At 35.5% G+C, this 19998-nt stretch overlaps 1 protein-coding gene across 2 annotated transcripts in view; it reads left to right on the top strand.

Annotated features, from left to right (window-relative positions):
- The window catches only part of GK (glycerol kinase), a gene marked incomplete at both ends in the record, with an annotated part of 32044 nt that extends 13085 nt beyond the window's left edge, over positions 1-18959 (top strand). For both annotated transcript variants that reach the window (XM_082007457.1, XM_082007456.1), the window contains 11 exons: positions 2111-2146; positions 2787-2854; positions 4229-4271; positions 4965-5045; positions 6999-7077; positions 8947-9043; positions 10721-10805; positions 14218-14338; positions 16112-16255; positions 17237-17317; positions 18868-18959. In XM_082007457.1, coding sequence (XP_081863583.1) covers positions 2111-2146; positions 2787-2854; positions 4229-4271; positions 4965-5045; positions 6999-7077; positions 8947-9043; positions 10721-10805; positions 14218-14338; positions 16112-16255; positions 17237-17317; positions 18868-18959 — 927 coding nt within the window. The remainder of the gene's footprint in view (positions 1-2110; positions 2147-2786; positions 2855-4228; positions 4272-4964; positions 5046-6998; positions 7078-8946; positions 9044-10720; positions 10806-14217; positions 14339-16111; positions 16256-17236; positions 17318-18867) is intronic.
- Positions 18960-19998: the final 1039 nt, after the last annotated feature.

The raw sequence follows: 19998 nt of genomic DNA, 5'->3' as shown, positions 1-19998 counted from the left end.
TATAACTATATCAATATAGTTTTGACAGAATTTCCATTGATGAAAACTAATGGCTTTTTCTAGACCAGTATTTTTTGATTTATGATTAGTATGTCATTATCTACTGTTGCATAAAATTATATTAAGTTGAATGTTTGTTGTTTTCTCTTTTAAGTGTCAAATAGACAAAACAAGATGGGAGAGGTTTTTGATAAGGATAAAAATTTGATTTTTTGTTACAGTTACTTATTGATTTAGAACCTAGCCATCAGAATGTAGTGTATAATCAGTAGATTAAAATACTAAGATTGTTGTTCTTAGAATACAATATTTTAAATTCTTTTATGATTAAAAAGAAAAGATGAAAGTTGCTATGAAAGTCTTCATGATCTAAGAAGGCTGGACAAGATGTGTAATGTCTTATTTCTACATAACTGAAGGCAAGATTAGTAATTTTCTGTGAACTGGACAATCAGAAGTGACACCTTAGATTCCCTTCTTTTTGAAAAATAAACTTCTCTTGCTGGTATATTTACATAGCATTTAGTAAAAATAGTATTTTGGAATATTGTGATGTCTTTTTAAGCACACTGCTTCTAGTGCAGCTCTGAATATTACTTAGGAGTAAATCATTAATTGTTATCATGAGGCTGAGGTTTCAAGTTTACTTTGATGTACTACCAACTCTTCTGATACAGTGGCAACTAATTTATTAGATTCAGAATCTGATAAACTGGATGTTGTGATTTTGCATTCTTTTTCCTGGTAGTTTGCCCTATTGTTTTACTAAGAACATAGAGGCATGTTTTAATGAAGACAAATTATGACATTTTTTACTTAAAATATAACTGTAACTTGCCTGAAATGTAAATATTTTTGCTAATCTGTTAATGGACATTCCTCTAGAAGTCATTGTTGAGTTTTATTCATGTGAAGAAAGGATGAGAGTGAGTTGTGTTAAGCTGAATGAGTGAGATAAATGGAAAAAGATACTACCTGACAACTGAAACAGAGTAGCTGGTCACTTTAAATGTGAACTTCTGTTTCTCTTCCCCCTTCCTTCCATTTTTTTTTTTTCTTTTTCTTCCTTTTGCTGACTGTAGAAAATCTGTCCTAGCCTGGTGAGTAGAGGCTTCCATTAGGCTGACCACCTATATCTTATCCATTCTGTTCAGATGCTGTGCATTTCCATTGGTTTAAGGATTCGTAAAAGCACACTTTCTAGACCAAATAAATTTGGCAGGTATTTCCAAATTTGAGATAATACAATTAGAGTTCGTGCCAAAGTTGTTTCTAAAATGTGATCTTGATGTATGCATTTGTATGCTGTTGAATATTTGTTTCTATAGTGAAGTAAAAAATACAGCTACTGGCTAATAGATGTTGGCTGTCTCATTTTATAAATGAGAAAAGCCGGCCATTTTGTCTACAAATATTCATTATATTATAGTGAAAACATCAGATTCATGCAAGGGGTTTTAGTGCATTTATAAACTCAGTTATCTTAAAACGAGTTAATTCAAATGAGGATTAAAGAAAAAAGATTCAGATTGGAAATGCACTTGCATGGCTTCACTGAAAATGCATTTTCACAATTGCACAAAGAAACAATTTAAAGAAAGAAGTAAAAATTGTCAGGATATAAGTTTCTTCTGATATCTATTGAGAGAATGCAACTGAAAAACTACACAGTAGTGTTTGGAAGAAATTCTATATGAGACTTAAAACGCTGTATCTTAAAATGAGGCATGTGTCTTTGCTTAGTGTATCATCACAATCACATTTTTTTCTAGTCACTTCACTATTTTGCACTTTTGCATTTTACAGTTGACACTGCACAGATTACACTGAACCTTATTTTCTGTACACTATGATTTCAACAAAATTTATGTTAAGAACTGTTGAGGTGTCATAAAGTATACCTGTAAATTTCTTGCTCTCTATTTTTTAGTGTTTTAGGCATGAGCTGCATTAAACTGAAGTCCAATGTACACCTGAACTGAACCATGTTGCTTATGTGATCCTTCTTTGTTTTCATTTGAGCATTACAAGTTTAGCTTCTTTTTCATTGCCTTAAATTGTAGTCATGGAAAGCTAATTTGGAGCTTTTCTTTCTCTTTTTGTGACTCAGAAATCTGGAGCTTTGACAGGGGTACCAATTTCTGGGGTAAGTCCTACTTCAGCACAGATTCTGACATGAGAACCTGATACTGCATGAACATATCTTCACGGGAAAGAGCTTTAAGATGGGTGAATCCTGCTACAAACTAAGTTGATGGTTTTTCACTTCATGTTAAACCTGAAGTAAACTTTTGAAGTTGAATTATTAATTGACTGGATTCTTCATTAAGTTAAGGTCTGACTGTGGAAATACAGCTGACAGCTTTAATGCATATGTGTAGTGCTGTGGGAAACTTAGGATCTCTAAGTAAATGAGTCACATAACAAAATGGAAGCAAGCTCTGCTTTATATATAAAAGGAGTTCAGTATATACGTAATGCAGAAATGGTCAGATGGTTGGTCAGATTCTCAGCTTTTTCCAAAACAAGATACATAAAGATAGTAAATTTTAATTTTGATTTCTTTAAATTGTTCACCAGAAGTAGCGTAACACATTTCATTTGCAGTTCTTATGAAGGGAAGAGTAGTAAAAAGCACGGGTTGTTTCTGTAGATTTTTCCTCACTTTCAATTAACTGCATGGTCCTAATAGATTAGAGTTGTAATTAAATATATCTGTTCATATTCCTTTTTCATGAATGTGATTCATATGCAGACATTTGCTAAAAAAAAATATCTATTTTCAGTGCTTGGGTGACCAGTCTGCTGCTCTTGTTGGGCAAATGTGTTTTCAAGATGGGCAGGCAAAAAATACGTAAGTTATTATGAAAGTTGTAAGATAAACACACTGTTCTGTTTTGAATTTAGTATTATGTTCTTTCAAGCTAACTGCCAAATGCTTTTGTAGTTACCACATAACTACAGATCTACCTTTTGACTGTGTTGACCTACAAAGTAAGCAGTGTCCTGACTTTTATATAAAATAGTGGAGATATTAAAGTTACGTGGTTTTTGAGGTATATTTTGGAATAAAGTCACTGTGAGGAAATCTCTCTTGTGTGACAGGAGGTTTTTAATATTAAAATTGTCCAAAACACAAATTAAAACAGTTGCAGCATCATTTAAATTGTGACCTAAAGTTAAACAAACACAGGCTGTGTGAGTTAAATTGCATAGACTTGCATGACAAAAAACCCACAGCTAGATGGGAAAGGTTCATTTCAGTTGCAGTGCTTCGTTTTGCTTCTGTGTCTAGCTGAGTGTGGAGAATTTTACATTTGTTTTTTTTCTATTTCTCAGCCTCTTAGTGTCCCTTGTTAAAATAGCTGATCAGTTAAATCAGGCAACTGGTGTAATCAAACATTCATTTGAGGAAAAGCGCTCTACCTAACTGAGCATGTAGGTACATACACAGTATGGGACTTTCACAGATTTAATTACACATTAATCTATACTTGTTGCTAATTAACCTTCACTTTATCTTTTTTAATGGTTAGTGGCCTTGTATTTTAGTAAAACAAACATGGTTCTAAGTAATATTGTCACAAAGTCTTATTATAGGAAATACTTCTATAACACAAGAGACCTTTAAAAAAAACCTGCCAGCAAAACTAAAAGGTAAAAGTGAGGGTTTTTTAACCTATTTGTGTATTTTGTACTCCTTTTATTAAACTGTGTCCTTATATGTGTGTGTATGCACACATATATGTGATGTGGTCTTCGAATGACAAACATCCCATTTGTAGAAATTTTTGAACTGAATACATTTAAAGAAAATCCTCTTTGTGACAGGAACAAAGTTTTTTAAATTTCCCCCTTTAAAAGCTTGAATTTAATATTGTGAAATATTTATTTTATAAAGTAGCTTTCATAATCAGCTTAAATTGAAGTAGGTAAACACTGCCACCAAAGAGGAATTCACACTTAGTTTTCAGCCATATCTGCTCATTGATCAAGTATTATACAAGAAATAACCAGGACAAAAGGTGTGGGACTAGATTTTTCAGCTGCAGGCTGCATTTAAATCAACTTCTTGAGGATGATTTTATCATCAGTTAATGGTAAAATAACCTTCAAGGGGCAAAATGTGGTGTCTTGATTCTCTGCAGGGGAGTCATGGATTCATGAATTGCAGTAACAAGTTATCCTTTAAACGTCCTGGTTTTAACTTCCTTTGCTTTCATGCTAGGTATGGAACAGGATGTTTCTTGCTGTGCAATACAGGTCAGAAGGTCAGTTGCATTTTTCAGTTGTTCCCTTTTTTTTTTTACAATCTTTATTTTTTAAGTTCTTGGGTACGACCATATGTTAGACTTTCTTAAACTTATTATCAACAATTATTGCTAGAGATAAGGAAAAGCGCATACTGAAATTTGAAAGAATAGAAAGTAATCATTTGTTCAAGGTGCTTCAGTAAGACTCCATTTCCTAGCTCCTTAAGTTTCCAAAAAGAACTTTTCATAGCAAGTTCCTTGCTCTTTCTTTGTATATGTTTCTTAGCCTCACCCAGAAGTGCTGAGTGTTTTGTTACTTAACCACATGCTTTTCTCCTTGTCTTGGCTATCGTATTTTTTCCCTTCGTTTTCTCGCATTGTTTCTTTGTAGTTGTAGTTGAATAAATAATAAAAACCTTTGGCTTCCTTCTCATTCACATGTCCTTCTAAAGACCCCCAGTTCCTTGCTATAAGGAGGCTGGAAAGATCAGAGACAGCTTGTGGAAACGAGAATTATCCCCAGCGACCTGAGGGTTTTATCTTAGATGTTTATTTAGAGTGACTGACAATTTACTTTGTTTAAACTTTCCAGATTTAATTTTTTTCCCAGTGAAGGTTTTGTGTCTTGTTTATTATAATTGGAAAATTTTTATTTAAGTATTTTCTGCCTCCATTCATGCTTTACCTTTTCTTTTCCCTTTCCCCATTTAGTCTGTGTTCTCTGAGCATGGTCTTCTAACCACAATAGCTTACAAACTGGGCAGAGACAAACCTGTTTGTTATGCACTAGAGGTAAGTCCACTAATTTCTTCCTTTTTGTGGTGATACATGTTCTTGTTTACTTCTGTTTTCTAGTATCCTTATGTTCTCTTCAGTTACATGGAAATCAAAATAGCTTTCTGTGCCTCAAGGCTTATGTGTGGTTTTGGTTATCCCTATCTCCAATCTATCACATAATCTAACAAAAATATTTCCACATTGCATCATTTATATTGGCAGGGCATGATGGCTAAAATGATGGCTATTTTTTCTGTTACACAGTCTTTCAGATCTTTAATAAAAGTTATAAATAAATAAAACAGAAAAAAATTATACTAAATTTGGGTTTAAAAAAGGGAAAAAAGTACTAGTGTGTCAGTTATCCTCTTACAATAAAAGTCATAACTAAATGTCCTTGGGTTTTATTTCATTATAATGGATTTTACTTCTATCTTTTAAAAATCTAAATCAAATTTCTGGGACAAGAATCCTCTAACAATTCGAACTTACTTTATTTACTAAGACTTAGGTGCCTAATTCCAGAATTTAGTTCCTCAGTTCTCCACACAACTCTGAGGGCATCCAAATTCTGTAGGAAATTGGATTTTTACTTTAACTTCAGGGTTCATTGTTTTACAGCTCTGCTTCTGAAGCACAGATCAGCTGAGCACCTATTTGGCACCAAAGTTTTCATCGGGAAGAACAGAATGATTATTTTTCCATCTATGTTGCTTAGGGGGCTTGATCTAATAGTTCTTCTCAAAACACGCATACTGAATTCTCTGCCACTATCATTTGCAGAGAGTCTATGTTTTTCATGTGAAACAGACAAAGACAACACAAAGGATTTTCTTCACGGGGAGAATAGTTAGTGGCTTACAGTACATTGCTAGGTTGAGGGAGGCTGTGTTCATTTCCTTTTCCTTCCCTAAGGAAAGTTGATCTTGCATTTGCCATGTTCGGGCAAACTTTGGGGTTTTCATTATGTGTGGGTATGTGAGAGGTTTGTTTTATTTTTAACCCATGTTCCTAAACCAAGAACTGGAACTGCCTTGAGAGTGATTTTTATTTCTGCATGCTGAAACACATGCATGTGTCCTTTGCTTCTTCCTCATCTCCAAGTCTTTAATGATACTGTCTGAAGAAATGTCTTCAACAGAAGATACTGTGTCCTTTCTCCTGTGTGCATGCTAGAGTTATCTACAATCTTCTGGTTAAGATACCTTCCAGAGAGGAAAAAAATGTTGATTCAGCCTTTTCTTTTAATCAAACCCCTATCTTGTAACTGTAATAGCTAGCTGGTTACAAAACACCCCTGCTTCTTCTAGCAATGGCTTTGAATGAAAATATAATGCTGCTCCCATTTTACTTGAAGCTTAGTCTAGTTAGACTTGAGACTGTCTTGTGCAGAAGTCCATTTGGACTTTTGGAGTGAGATGGGAGCCATGCCATTCATCTATGATATGATGGAGCCGTTCAGGGCCATTTGCTGAGGCAACAGAGCAACTTTGCTGGCAAATGCAAGTGCCTAAGTTTTCTGTCTGTCTGGGCATTTGTATTTATACTCTCTATAGATAAGACATAACCAGTCTTGTTTTTTTAAATGAAAGCATGAAAACCTTAATTTGTTGGAAAAAGAAGGCTGAGGCTACCGAACCTCATATTTATATATTCAGGAGGAGACCTAAGTTAGAGAGACAAGACTGCTTAGGAAATATCATGGTAACTTTCGCCCATAAAAGAAATCATGCAATTTGCATCTTTTCTATGTGGAGCCTGCGTACCAGGCTGTCATTTTTACATGGCATGTCTCCAGCTGCCAAGAAACCTGTGGCTTGGTTGTGAGCATTCTTGGGAGTGCTTTAAGCTGTGACTGTAAGCCTGCAGTTGGAGGCTGCAGCTACCCGTCCTCTCCAGTCTTGTAAAAAGGAATACAAAGCTACCAGCTGCTATCTCCTAATGTTGTAGTGATTTTGTTTCCTTCAGGGATCTGTTGCAATAGCTGGTGCTGTTGTTCGTTGGCTGAGGGACAATCTAGGTATCGTTAAGACTTCAGAGGAAGTTGGTGAGTATTCACAATTTGGAGCTGTTCAGTTTTTTAAGTTTTCTTTTCCAGTGTCTTGATGTCTCTAATGTTGAATGAAAGCTCAAAATATTCAAACAAGGAAAAGCTGGAAGATGCGTATGTTTTGCTGTGTTTGAACAATTTGTTCTGTGTCCATAAAATCGCTGTTCATTGATGTATGTATTTCATCCAGCATGTAAATACAGTCTTTGAAACCTTTTGTCAGCTTTGTTCTATTGCAATCTTTACTTTTTAGTAGTTTCCCTAGTAAGCAGATATTCAGGAAGATACTAACAGTGTATTTTCTGGTTTCATACAATATTGAATTTTCCAGAGCCAGGAGTATTTCAGTTTCTATTACAGAAGCCAGAGCATATTTGATCCTAAACCTACATATTCATTCCTGTCATAAACATGAGAAACTGAGGCCCTACATATGCAACAATTTATGTAGAAGGCTTCACATCCATTGAGTTAGGGACCTCAGTTTGCAAAGCTGCCTTTTAAAGGAATTGTGGAGGATGGTAATCTGTTTTGGCTAAGAATACAGTAAACTTTCAGCATTTGGGTAGCTGATGTTTTCTGCTTGAGCTGAACTGGTGTGTAACATTATAGAAAGTAGGAATATATCGAACTTTGAAAAAGGAGAAAATGTCAGAAGCATGCAAGTGTAACAGTTTGAAAGTGTCTGTTTTAATGAGATTTAGGATTAAAAAGCAGTTCATTACATATTTTTAATAATTTGATATTTTTTTCAAAGGTGGAAAAATTTAGAATTCAAATTTTACATAAAACTTCAAAGATTAAGCAAAAGCTTAAAATGTCAGTCTGTTTTTCTCTAAGAAAGCTTTGCAGATCACACAGAAGAATATAAACTACTATTATGTGAATTAGCCAGCTGTTGAAATGCTACAGTACCTCTTGGCTTAGCAAGTTTGACTAGACCTTTGGAAGGTTTGCGTTTCAAGAACTTTAATCTTGTCAGTGTTGTTAAAGTCATGTGGGACTTCATCATCTCCTCCTGTTTCCTTGAATATGTCCTTCCTTCTCCCTTTACTCCTTTTTTAATTGGAGCCTGTATGAAAGTACCATTTTAAAAGAACTTTTTGAATAAGTTTTCCTACTTCTTTTCTCTATTGCTATGCTTCTCTGATCAATGCAAACAGAAGAAATTTACAAAAGCAGTAAAAAAATTACTTTCTTGTTATAGGAAGGAGCTGTACATTAGCATTACTTCCTTTGCAGTTCTAGATGTTTTAATATAATTTTTAAAATTACAAGCATTTTAATATTGGGGAGTTCAGCTATTCAAAGTTATTACTCATGTATTAAGAAACTTCAGATTTCCTTGTAGCTGGCCTTGTGATTATATACATAAGCTGAGAGTTTAGAACTCTAAATCCATTTGAAATTAATGGGAATTTAGCTCTTACTCCCTTTGGTCTTGATCCAGTTTCACTTGCTTGCCTTGACTTAAATGCAAGTAAAGTGTGACCTTTTGAACTGCTTTGAAGGTTGCATTCTTTACGCACAGGATACCCTTTGAAAACCTCACAGAATCTAGGTCAGAATGTTGAGTACACGATTTTGGGTTTCGGTTTTGATTTTTCATTTTACATTTTACATTTTCCACAACTCCCTGGGCCCCATCTGTCATTCATATTGTTGCAAATGTACAACTAGTTAATGAGGAGCAGAGTGCCAGAGTTAGTTGTATTTTCTAGTTGTATGTGGTTTGATTATTTTTGTAGCTACCTAACATATTCTGAATATTTTCCCTATTTAAATAATAGCTCCTTTAAGTGTCATATTTAAGTGTTGGTACAGTTGTGAAAAGCTAAGTGAAGACTGTTTGTGTGTGTGCATTAGAAAAACTGGCTGCGGAAGTGGGGACTTCTTATGGCTGCTACTTTGTGCCAGCATTTTCAGGACTGTATGCACCATACTGGGAACCCAGTGCAAGGGGGTAAGGAAATGACTAAACACTGCATTTGCAGGGAAATTTAATGATTTTACAAATACTATCACTAGTCTTCCCAGGTATGTGAAATTGTTCTTTTTATTTCTGCAGTGTGTCTGGATACATCATTCTCTGTGGTATCCCAAAGCAACTATTGTGTTTCTTTCTCGTATTTAATCTGTTCAAAACAGCAACTGCTACTGGGAGAAAAAGAAAGATTAGCTACATCAGCTACTCACCCTCCTCTCCTCCCCTTCTCCAGCAAAAGGGGACAGGGGGCACGGAAAACATTTGGGTTGTTTGTGACGACAAGTACAAGATAGTTCTATCATTCTTGCCACTGATGGGGCCGGCTTTTTTTCTTCACACATTTCTGGTTCTGAAAGGATTTTCATCTCACTAAAGAGAAAAAGGAGGTCTGCATACCTGTGAGCCATCAGGCAACAAAAGTAGAAAGTGAAGAATTTAGTGCTGATTAGATTTTTTTTGTTTCCCATGGCTGATACATTTACTATCTCAAATGATACAGGCTACTTAATTCCTCCCCACTTCTCCTCTGCCTCCTTACCCTTATGTCCAGCTTTCTTCCCAGCCTATTGAACACTCTTTTCTCCCCTCCTTCCAGTCCCTTTCCTGGTTGGTAACACTTAACTACCTGGTACTAGTTAGAACTACTAGTTCAAACAATAACCTTCTATTTGTCTTTTCTGATATTGTGAGCTTGCCCACTGTTGCTGGAATCACAACATGCCATGGGAGTCACAGAAGCATAAGAAGTTTAAATATAAAATAACTTTTCTAAAGTGAGAAAATAAAGAATATCTAGTTCCCAAAGTTTCAGGTAGCTGCATCTTTAGAATTTAGATTTTTTTTTTATGTAAGGAAGAAAAAAAATCTTTGAGTTAGATGTTTTTACAGTTTTTCAGACCACAATGCTTAACATTTTAACTGTTAAAAGATGATCTTTGGAATGGCAACAACTAAAAATGTCCTTTAATATCTTTGGATTTGCATGTATCCAGCACCAAATATAGCAGCATTACTGTGTAGTATGCTACTATTCCTCAGATGTTGAAATAGAATGAAAGGATGATTATTTGCTCTGCAGGTTAGAGTAGATTGACAGAACTCAATTTACTCATGGTTAGATGTAGCATAATTTCCACATCCAAAAATGTCTTTGAAGGTGCAGAAGCAACTGAAAATCTGAAAAAAAGAATAGATCTGAAAACAATTTTAAGCATTTAGAGCACAGCACTGACCCAGCTGGGCTTTTCCTTAAGAACTGAAAGCACTAGAGAATTTATTAAGATTTTAGTGAAAGGTGATATTATTTTTTAAAGAAAAATCAGCTTCTATCATACATTTCCTTTTCTTAAAGGAAGACTAGAATTTGTGTGTGTGTTTGTGTATGCATGGGTGAATATGCACCCATTTGCATGCAGATTGGCAATAAAATTTTAATTTCTGGCAGTCTTATTGATTGAAAGAATGTTTGTCAAGAAAACAGAGATGAGAGAGTTTAGATTCAAGAGAAACAAGATTTTTAATATTAAAAAGAAGTCCTCATACAATGGAGCTGAATGAGCTTCGAATTAGAAGGCCTAGGTCTGATGTAACGGTGTATGTCTGGTAAAGAAGTATGCCCTAACTGTTTGGGTGGGTTTTTTTTCTCTTCAACAGTATTATCTGTGGCCTTACTCAGTTTACAAATAAAAACCACATCGCCTTTGCTGCACTAGAAGCGGTCTGCTTTCAAACACGAGAGGTAAAGGGTCCTAAATTCATTGTAAAATAGTATGCTAACAGGGACTGTAACTCTTCAGGAAGAGAGAGGATTGAAAAGATTTAATGAAGTTTAATCATATACTTTATATAGTACTTGGATGCTATTCTTCTCTTTACATGGTGCTAATGTTGAAAAATTGTTCCTGTGGGCTTAGCTACAATGATATGGTTTGGTGGTACATTATTTTGGGGTGGAAATGCTGCTTTTTATCAGCAGTTAAAATAAGGTGAACATATTTTGTAAATATTTTGAGAGGCAGAACATAGAAACATTAAAATGACAAGGCCAGTGCCATAACTAAAAAGTTGCATTAGTGTAGGAGACTATATTGTGTATTGTCTGCTGTGGTGGAGGTGGCTTATGTTGCTTCTGGTACACAAGAACAAAAATGAGTTAAAGCAAGACAGCAGCAAACATACCAAGGGAAATCTGGATTCACTTCCTGCCTGTGACATCTTGTATTGCCTTAGCAGGCATTCTGCAACAGTAAACCTAAATTCTCACAGAAGAAATGAGTCCTCCAACCAAATCAAAGGGGTTGGTATCAGTATGTTCTGAGCATTAGAATCTTTATATCGCCATCTACTATCAATTTACGCTCCCTGTGTTCCATACAAATACAGGAGAAAATGAAATCCCTAGACCCCAAAGGGTAACAGTCAAACTTTAATTTTATTAAAGTTTTTTTTATTAAATTTTATTAAAAACTGCATGGTTTTAGTTTGCCATTATTTAAATATACTGAGGTTTAAACTAACACACAGCTAAAACTGTGTGAGAGGAGGAAAGCAGCTTGCTGTTTCTGCAGTGACATAGAATAAAGTGAAAAGTACTTACGTGGAAAAAGAGAGCCAGAAGTTTCAACCAGATGTCTGCTTTTGAAGCAGTGCTAACAGCCTCTGCATCCTCAGAAAGTCATGAAGGAACTTGGAAGTAGGATGTATCTCTAATTCTGGTACTAGAAGTCAGGGTAAAGTTACCGGGAACTGAACTGATAGTCTAGTTTTTTGTCTGCTCCTCTCTTTCCTTGTCCCTCCTCTCATCCATTCCCTCTCATGTGACAGCTCAATGAACTTTCCAGTGGAAAATTATCCCTCTTTTTGCTGGGCTATTTTTCTGCTGGATTAATGACCTCAGCTGCGTCACGGAGGAGTGTAGTGAATGTCATAACAAGACACAGGGCATGTGGCTGGGGGAAGGAGGGAGGGGAATAAAGCTCTCAGACTGAGTGAGGGTGAAGTTAACTAAATAGATCTGATACTTCCTCATGCTTTAGTCAGTGTGTTTTTATCACAGTGACAGGAGTGCCTGATCAGGTCTCTGGATATGCTTAAATTAACAGATTAAGTCCTAGTGACACAGGTAAAATATATGTACATTTTTCAAAGATACATTGTTAGTTCCGTCTTGTCAGAAGCAAAGTTCTTTTGTTTTAATTCCAGTTAAAAAGGAAGTCTTCGATATCCCTCAAAAAAACCCTCAAATTTCACATTCACTGGAGTTTTTGCGTGTTTTATTGTGCCATCCAATCCTTCCAAGTTTCTGTTCCTTGTTATCCAAAAACCTTCCTCCTTTTGCAGACAGATGACACTTGTTATGTTTTTTCTCCAGAAGGCATTATGGAAAAATAGGCAATTTGTCAGTTCTAAGAGCTGTACAGTGCTGTCATTAGACAAAACTTACATACCTGGATACCTTGCCCTTCGTCCAACCTCAGTACAGTAGAGATAGCAGTGACATGATCATGATTTCTTTTGTTCCTTCATCCCTTCCTGTTTTCTAGCATTCTTTCCATTTTTTTAATCTCTACTGAGCACATAGGATGATCCAACATGCTCTTACAGAGTGGTAAACAAAGTCAGAGCCTCCCACAGTATGTATATGTAAAGCTGAGATTATGAGGCACTGCTGAAGTTCTGAATGGTAAAAAAGGCAGGTGAAATCAGCACAGACAAATGAAAAATTATCTATGTGAAGGAAATAAGTGGTGGGGAGCAGTACTAGCTCAGTACTGCCAGCAAATTTTGCTGCTCTGCTATGAATCCTCTTTTCCAGGTTATTTCTAACATATTGAACAGTGCAGGCCCATGGACAGATCCTGCCACCATGAAAACTGTCCTTTTACTCTTACCTTCAAATTTTTAACCATTATTTACCCTGTGGCAGTTCTTTTAGTTAACTTAAAGATTTTCTGCTAAGGGACCTTGCCGACTGACTTTCTGGGAACAGGTAGAATCTACCGGACAACTCCTCTCTATATGGTTTTTACTACCTTACAAACTTGCAATTTTTTTGTTCTTTTTTAAAAACTTTGTTGACTTTTCCCAGTAAGGATCATATAACTGGGTACTTTGTGAACTACAGAACAGCACAGAATGTGTTGTAGTTTTGGTCTTTTTTGGGGTCTATATGTTGCTTTGTCATTTAAAGCTGAGAAAAGCACACCTCTTTTTTATTCAAATAAATTGAAAAATTACAAAGAGAAAGTCATTCTGCACTAGTTAATGCCTAACTTTATCAACAAAAGTTATGTACTAACTTTTAAAAATGTAACTGAGACACTTAACTGGCTGCTTTTACAAAACCCTAGAAAAACCACTATTCCGCCTTTAATAGGTACTTGCAGGATAATGCCATGGTGTCACCAGTAGCTAAGGTTTGAGACAAATCTTACATTTTTAGGAAACCCTCTAAAAGCATATTGATAGGTATCAGTGAATTAAATACTCCACTCTTTGTTAATTATCCCTTGCAAACACTTTAACACTTTTCATTTATTTTCAGCTATCCACTGTGCCCAAAAGAAACATAATTTTACAAAAAATTACACTGTTTATTTTTGCAGTCTGTCTTGTGAAATGTAAAATTCTCAATTTTCAACAACTAACTGAAAATATTTCAAGAGGCTGCTCTTTCAAAACAGTTCAGCATTTCCTGTTGAAGTGTCTTCCAGGTTGCCACCTCAAACTTTTTAATTTTTCAGTTCTTTAGTGCATCAAATTAGAGAAAGTATCTAGACAAATTGTAGTCAGGTAAAAGACTCCACTTAGGATTACTTCTTCCTTTGTTAGCTGTGATAAATGTTGTAGCTACCAGCTTTTCTTCAAAATTCTTCTTCTCAGACCATATAAGCAACACATAGGCTAGATATAGAGCATCAAAGGAGAAACATCTCCTATACTAGGATTTCTGTAATAAACAGAATGCATATGCTGTATATTAAACAAAAATGTATTGTCACTACGTCTGTTTTGCCCTCTTGATTTATAGGGGAGGGGAATTATCTGCTTTAACACTTTTCAGAAAATGATGACTCATCAGTATTTTACACTCAGAGGGTATAATGGATTTCTTTGCAATTAAATCATAACATATATTACTCTTACTTAAGATTTTAGATGCCATAAACAAGGACTGTGGGATACCACTAAATCAGTTACAGGTAGATGGAGGAATGACCAATAACAAAGTCCTCATGCAACTCCAATCAGATATTCTGTGTATTCCAGTAGGTAAGATGAAATTACAACTCCCATTTTCTTTTTAAAGCTGAAAACAATATTGGTTTGTAATGGCTAATGAGGGCGAGTTGGATGGCTTGGTTTGTTGTTGCTGGTCTTTTGCTACTGCTTGAGAACGTTTGGGTTCATTTCAGAAAAAAAAAATTTAGATCTTGCATCCAGTTTTGAGGTTCACTTCCCCAGAGAATCACTGACAATTCATGTGTTGAAATATTATAGCACTATGATGGTGTTGAACTTCAAAATTGTCATATGAATTTCTAAACATCTAACAATTTTAAAATCAGTGAAATTAACACTGTCCTGCAACATGTTGGCCCTGAGACTTTTGCTCAGAGATAGATCAGACCTTTGCACTTCCACTGCTCTTGTTTTGCTCTTGCATTTCAGCAAATAGCAAGTAGCCTTTTTTCGTTCCCTTTGCCTTCACAAGGCTTTGATTTCATTTACAATGTGAAAGAAGACCCACAAAACATTATCATCCACTCTGTTTCCTCCCACAGCAGCAACGAAGAAGGGAACAGAGGTTACAACAGCAGTGGGGATCTTGCAACTAGTTTTCTTGGCATGCATAATATGAAATACAAACCCAAATGGTGGCGTTCCTCTCTGAGGCAAATCAAAGCTTATAATACCCTTATTCTGATCCAACAGCAAAGCAGCCATTTTAGAAATGATCATGTAACACTTCTTTCACAAAAGCTCCCAAGAATAATAAAAAGGCTTTTTAGCTTTTGAAGGGTACACTAAAGCTCTTTAAAGACTTCAGATGAAACCTGGGCATTTTAGTGTCAGTGAAGAGGGTGCATTGTTCTGAAGACATATTTTAACACCTGTGGCAGATCCTGAGTTGCTGAGTATTGTAAGCTATACATTAGCATTCTTAAGGATGCAGTGGGTCAGTGAGTAACATCAGGACATTATGCATCTTCATCTATACTGAAGACTGATAATTTGCTGCATAAATGTAATAATCTTGCTTAATACGCAGCTTCTAGAAAACTATTTAGAAAAACGTTGTGATATCTCTTACGTATAAACGTGAGACACTTCAGCAGAAAGTTTTTAATTCTAGAGATACTATAGCTTGCCTTCAATAATACGTAATACACAAGGCTTATACTACCCATTCGTATGCATAGTTAGCAGATGAAAGGCTATGATCAATAAAATCAGATTTTAAAGGATCCTCTGCCTGAAGCAGAGAAGCAGACAATTCTAGAGTTAATGGAACAGATTTACCATTGACATCTTGGGGGTGGGATCATCATCTATATCATCTGTGGAAGGTAAACAAGCTCGTAAGTGCAGGTGTGTAGCCTCTTTTAAGATCCCTCTTCTAAATATAAATGCTTTTAATAATACAATATCTAGAGCATGGAACAAGACTGGTAACTTAGCCAGTGATCACTGCTTTGAGGAGGGAGGGAGAAGACAAAAAAATAGTATATTATTAACAGGAGTAGTCTAAGGAAACTGATGGTTGAGGTCAGCAGCCCTGCATGTAGTATGAAAATGGGCCATTGCATGATTCAGCCTTGAAGGAAGTAGTGATCTGAGATATTGCAAAGACTTGTGAGCTTAGCCTCATAACCATGTGAATGGCAATAAAATGAGGTTTGCAGTTGGAAAATTTAAAGGAAGCATATAGCAATTATACAAAAATAAGTATCATTCTAGATATATAAGTAAATCTTTAGTTCTGATGTCGTCAAGGTGACTTTCATTAAAAATCATCATGGCCTTCTCTGTGATTTACTTCAGTAAAGCCATCAATGCCTGAAACAACAGCTCTAGGAGCTGCTATGGCAGCAGGAGCTGCAGAAGGAGTTGGAATTTGGAGTCTGAATCCTGGAGATTTGACAGCAGTGACATGTGAACGATTTGAACCACAGATCAACCCAGAGGGTAAAACCCTTTCATATTATCTAAGAACTTGCAGACCTAGTATTTGATGTCCAACAGATTGGGTTTTTTCTTTGCTGCAGTCTAACACAGTGATCTAAAACCAGCTGTATAAAAATATCCTTACAAATGTTGAAAATCAACTTTGTAGTGTTTAGTTTAAAGTGCATTTCACTTGCTCTTTTGTCCATTTATTGACTAGTAAGATTAGAAAATGGTTAAAACAGCATAATTCCACAGGGGAATGTGTTGGGGTTTTTATCTTCTTTTTGAAAGAAGCTTGGCATTGGGAATTGCAGTCAGTAGCTTTTGATTTATAGCGATGAAAATCAAAGAAATCTTGAAAGGCTTTTACTGAGAAAGATGTCTCCTAAAGCTCCTGTGCATTTGTGAGTTTTCACAGATGTAGAAAGGACAGACTGACTATTTTTGTGAGACTTTTCTTTTGGCTTTAAAAAGCCTACATTAATCGTTGTTCTTAGCTAACTAACTTTTTCATCAGTTTTTAAATGCTTCTAGAGATGGAAAGCATGTACTTGACATAATTAATCCATGCACAAGACAGATGCATTTTTGTTTTTTCAATTATTTCTTTATTTTCGTTACAGAATGTTGTCTTACTATTTTGATTATAATTACTCTGTAATCCCTACTTCAGGGCAGTATTTTCAACACCGAAGGGCTTCTACATGAATAACAATTGCTTCATGTTGTCCTACCTAGAAATCTTCTCATTGGTGAACATGCAGCAAATTGTTTTTATGGTTTATTTCTTCTTACTGTGCATAACTGTGGAGTTTTGAGTTGTTTTGTTTTGGGTTTTTTTTGTATTCAAAACAGCATTTTGTAATACTTGTTCCGTGCAGACAAACTATACTTTGCAAAAGAGTGGAAAGCTAATATTGTAGTGTTTGCTTCTTAATACTTGTCGTTGTATTCCTATGCATTGACAGGCTTTTCAGTTTTCTGATTTCTCAATTTCAGAAAGCGAATTTCGTTATGCCAGATGGAAGAAAGCTGTGATGAAATCTATGGGCTGGGAGACATCTGAAGCTCCTCCAAATGGTAAATCAGAAATTAATGCAGTTCAAGTATTATTAACTAGCCAGTTAGCCTAGGTGAGTTAGCCAATCTGGTGTTTGGTGACCTTTTCTGTTCACACCATCTCTGGACTGTTCCAACGATTTAAAAATTATTACTTAAAAGTGCTGTGGAAACAAAGTAGTAAAATAGACAGATAGGTGTTCCTTTTGAAGGGAAGGCACAAGCAATATCCTGTAGGGCTCTAAAAACAGACGACATGAAATCAAGACTAACTGCAGGTTTTGCAGAATGGCATTAATTTAGAAAAGGAAGAAATCTTACCGAGAAGAAGAGATGCGGCACAATTCAAAGACAGTGCAGGGAATTCATAAGCTTTCTTATACTATAACCTCATGTTGCAAAGGCAAAAAGTTTCATCCTGTGATTTTTCTTGCTATAATATCTTGCCTTTATTATTTGCTGTGTAGGAAGGAGGGATTGATAGCCACATCAAAATCTGTTTGACCCACAAGGGCTAAGAGCAAGAAGTTATAAAGTGAAGAATTGCATAGACCTATTGTTCGCACACAGAGAATATACAAACACTTTTGAGGGACTGAACAAGAACTTTCTGTTGAAGTAGAGGGATTTTTCTTCTGTCAGGTTTGAATTAAATAAAATGTGCAGTCTTCTAGGATCTCTAATTTGAATCTATATTTCAGCACTATTTCAGGATAGGTTTTTAGTCCAGGATCATCTTACAACACATCATTTGCGGGCCTTATCTTCATTTCATTTGCCTTTTGTTGGAAAAACTACTAGAATGAAAAGTATTAAGTAAAGAATCCTCAAAATGTAAACTCCCTCCAGAATCCACAGTTGCAGCCCTCAAGCTGCATGAAGTCTTTTACTTTATTCTTGAAAGCTAAAGCTAAAATTTTCCTTTTACGATCCTATATGTTGGTTTAAGTATTTTATTTAACGCCATGGTCATTCAAACAATTCTGTCAAGGCTGTTTGGAAGGGAAATAGGTAACTCAGGATGAGTAACAATATTCACTTCAGTATTGTCCATTGTGATTTAGCAGCCTTACATCTAAACTCTCCATTATGTATCCTAAAATCCCAAGTGCTTGATGCATATTTTACTTATATATCTTTATTTTCTTTTGAAGGATAGAAAATTCTGCCGTGCTGAAAATAAAAGTAGATCTGGTTCTTTAGTTTATGTGAAAAGTTTATCAAAACTTACCCTCAGTGATTATCTGATTTAACACTGGAGGCGAAATGTTGTTTTCCTTAGTTCTTGCTTTGAAATTTTGTCTTCTGCCTGCTAGGAGTATTTAAGATTGAAGAATACTAGAAATGGGCTCAACCTAGATAGTGGAATTTGCATTTGAACTCTTAACACTGAAAGCCTGTTTTGAATTATTGTGGGGGTTATGCATAATCTTTTTTAGTTTTTCTGCAACTGTCACTACATTTGTTACTTTTTGCTGTTCATATGATTTTTAACCCATATATTGCAATTTATGTATATATTTCTCTTTTGATTTGCTTGACTGGAAACACCCTCCCCTGGATGACATCAGGTGACACTAGTATCTTCTGTAGTCTGCCTTTGGGTTTTTTTATTATGAGTAGCATGATAATGTTAATCGGAGCAAAGTACGTCTCAGGTTAGTTATTACTTGAACTAGATCACTTTAAAAGCTATCTACGCTAGTTTAAGTGTTGGGTTTTTTTTGTATTCCATCTGTTTATTTTTTGCAAAAATGACTGATGCTTTTTGTTGTTCATGCACACAAGTGTTTGAGAGTGTGAATTAGACATATGGTACCTAAGGCAACGAAATGAATGCCATCTCGAATTCATCCTCATGTGCCATGAAATTCATAATTTTTAGATGCTCATGAAACCTTGAGTTGTCCCCTCCCGTTGTCTAGCTGTGCAGACTGTATGCAGTTTATAAAAAGGATATAGGTTGGAACAGCTTAGCAGAGTTTTGCATTGCTTGCATTACAGGGTGCATTGCAGTTAGAATAAGGTCCCATCCTTTATCCTGTATTTCTTCTCATAACATTTCAAATTATTTTGAGGATCTCGTTTAAGTAAAGTGAAGACTTTTCTTCTGTTCCTGAAAGGCTTCATGCACCCCTTTCATTTTTCTGGTCCCCTTGGAACTTTGTGTGGTTAGAAATCTTCATCTACTAAATCTAGAGAATATTCTTTTCATACATTGCTCTTGATGGATAAGTGAATTCATTTTGTATAAAGAGAAGAGAGTCTAAAAAGCCTATCTGCAAAGCTGGGGAAAGGAACTGTGTGCATATGCAATGAAGATGCATCTTCAGCCTATTAATATATGTTTTATTTTAAAAGAAAGTTCTTAATATGGATGATGGTGTTAGTTACTTATGCCAGAAGTAAGACATTTCATTAAGATATGATTATGGTAAGAAAAAGAAGTTTATATCGTAATGTCATTTGTTCTTTGTTGTTGTGTTTCCTAATTTCATTCCAAAGAAAGTATTTTACAGTATAGCTATTGCTGCTTAGTAAGCTTTTGGGGGGTGGTGGTTTAGTTTTCTTTCTTTGTTTTGGTTTTAGTGGAATGAGGGGTGGGGTGATAATTAAACAGACAGTTGAGGACTCTAGCATGCTCCTGTGATGATGTGTTTGTATTTTGTTTCTACTCATTCAGCCTGAATTAACTATTCAAT

Source organism: Phaethon aethereus, assembly GCF_964289735.1.
Source record: "Phaethon aethereus genome assembly, chromosome: 1".
Taxonomy (NCBI): Eukaryota; Metazoa; Chordata; class Aves; order Phaethontiformes; family Phaethontidae; genus Phaethon; species Phaethon aethereus.
Note: the sequence above shows the minus strand (reverse complement) of the source record. Positions and strands in the feature narration are given on the sequence as shown.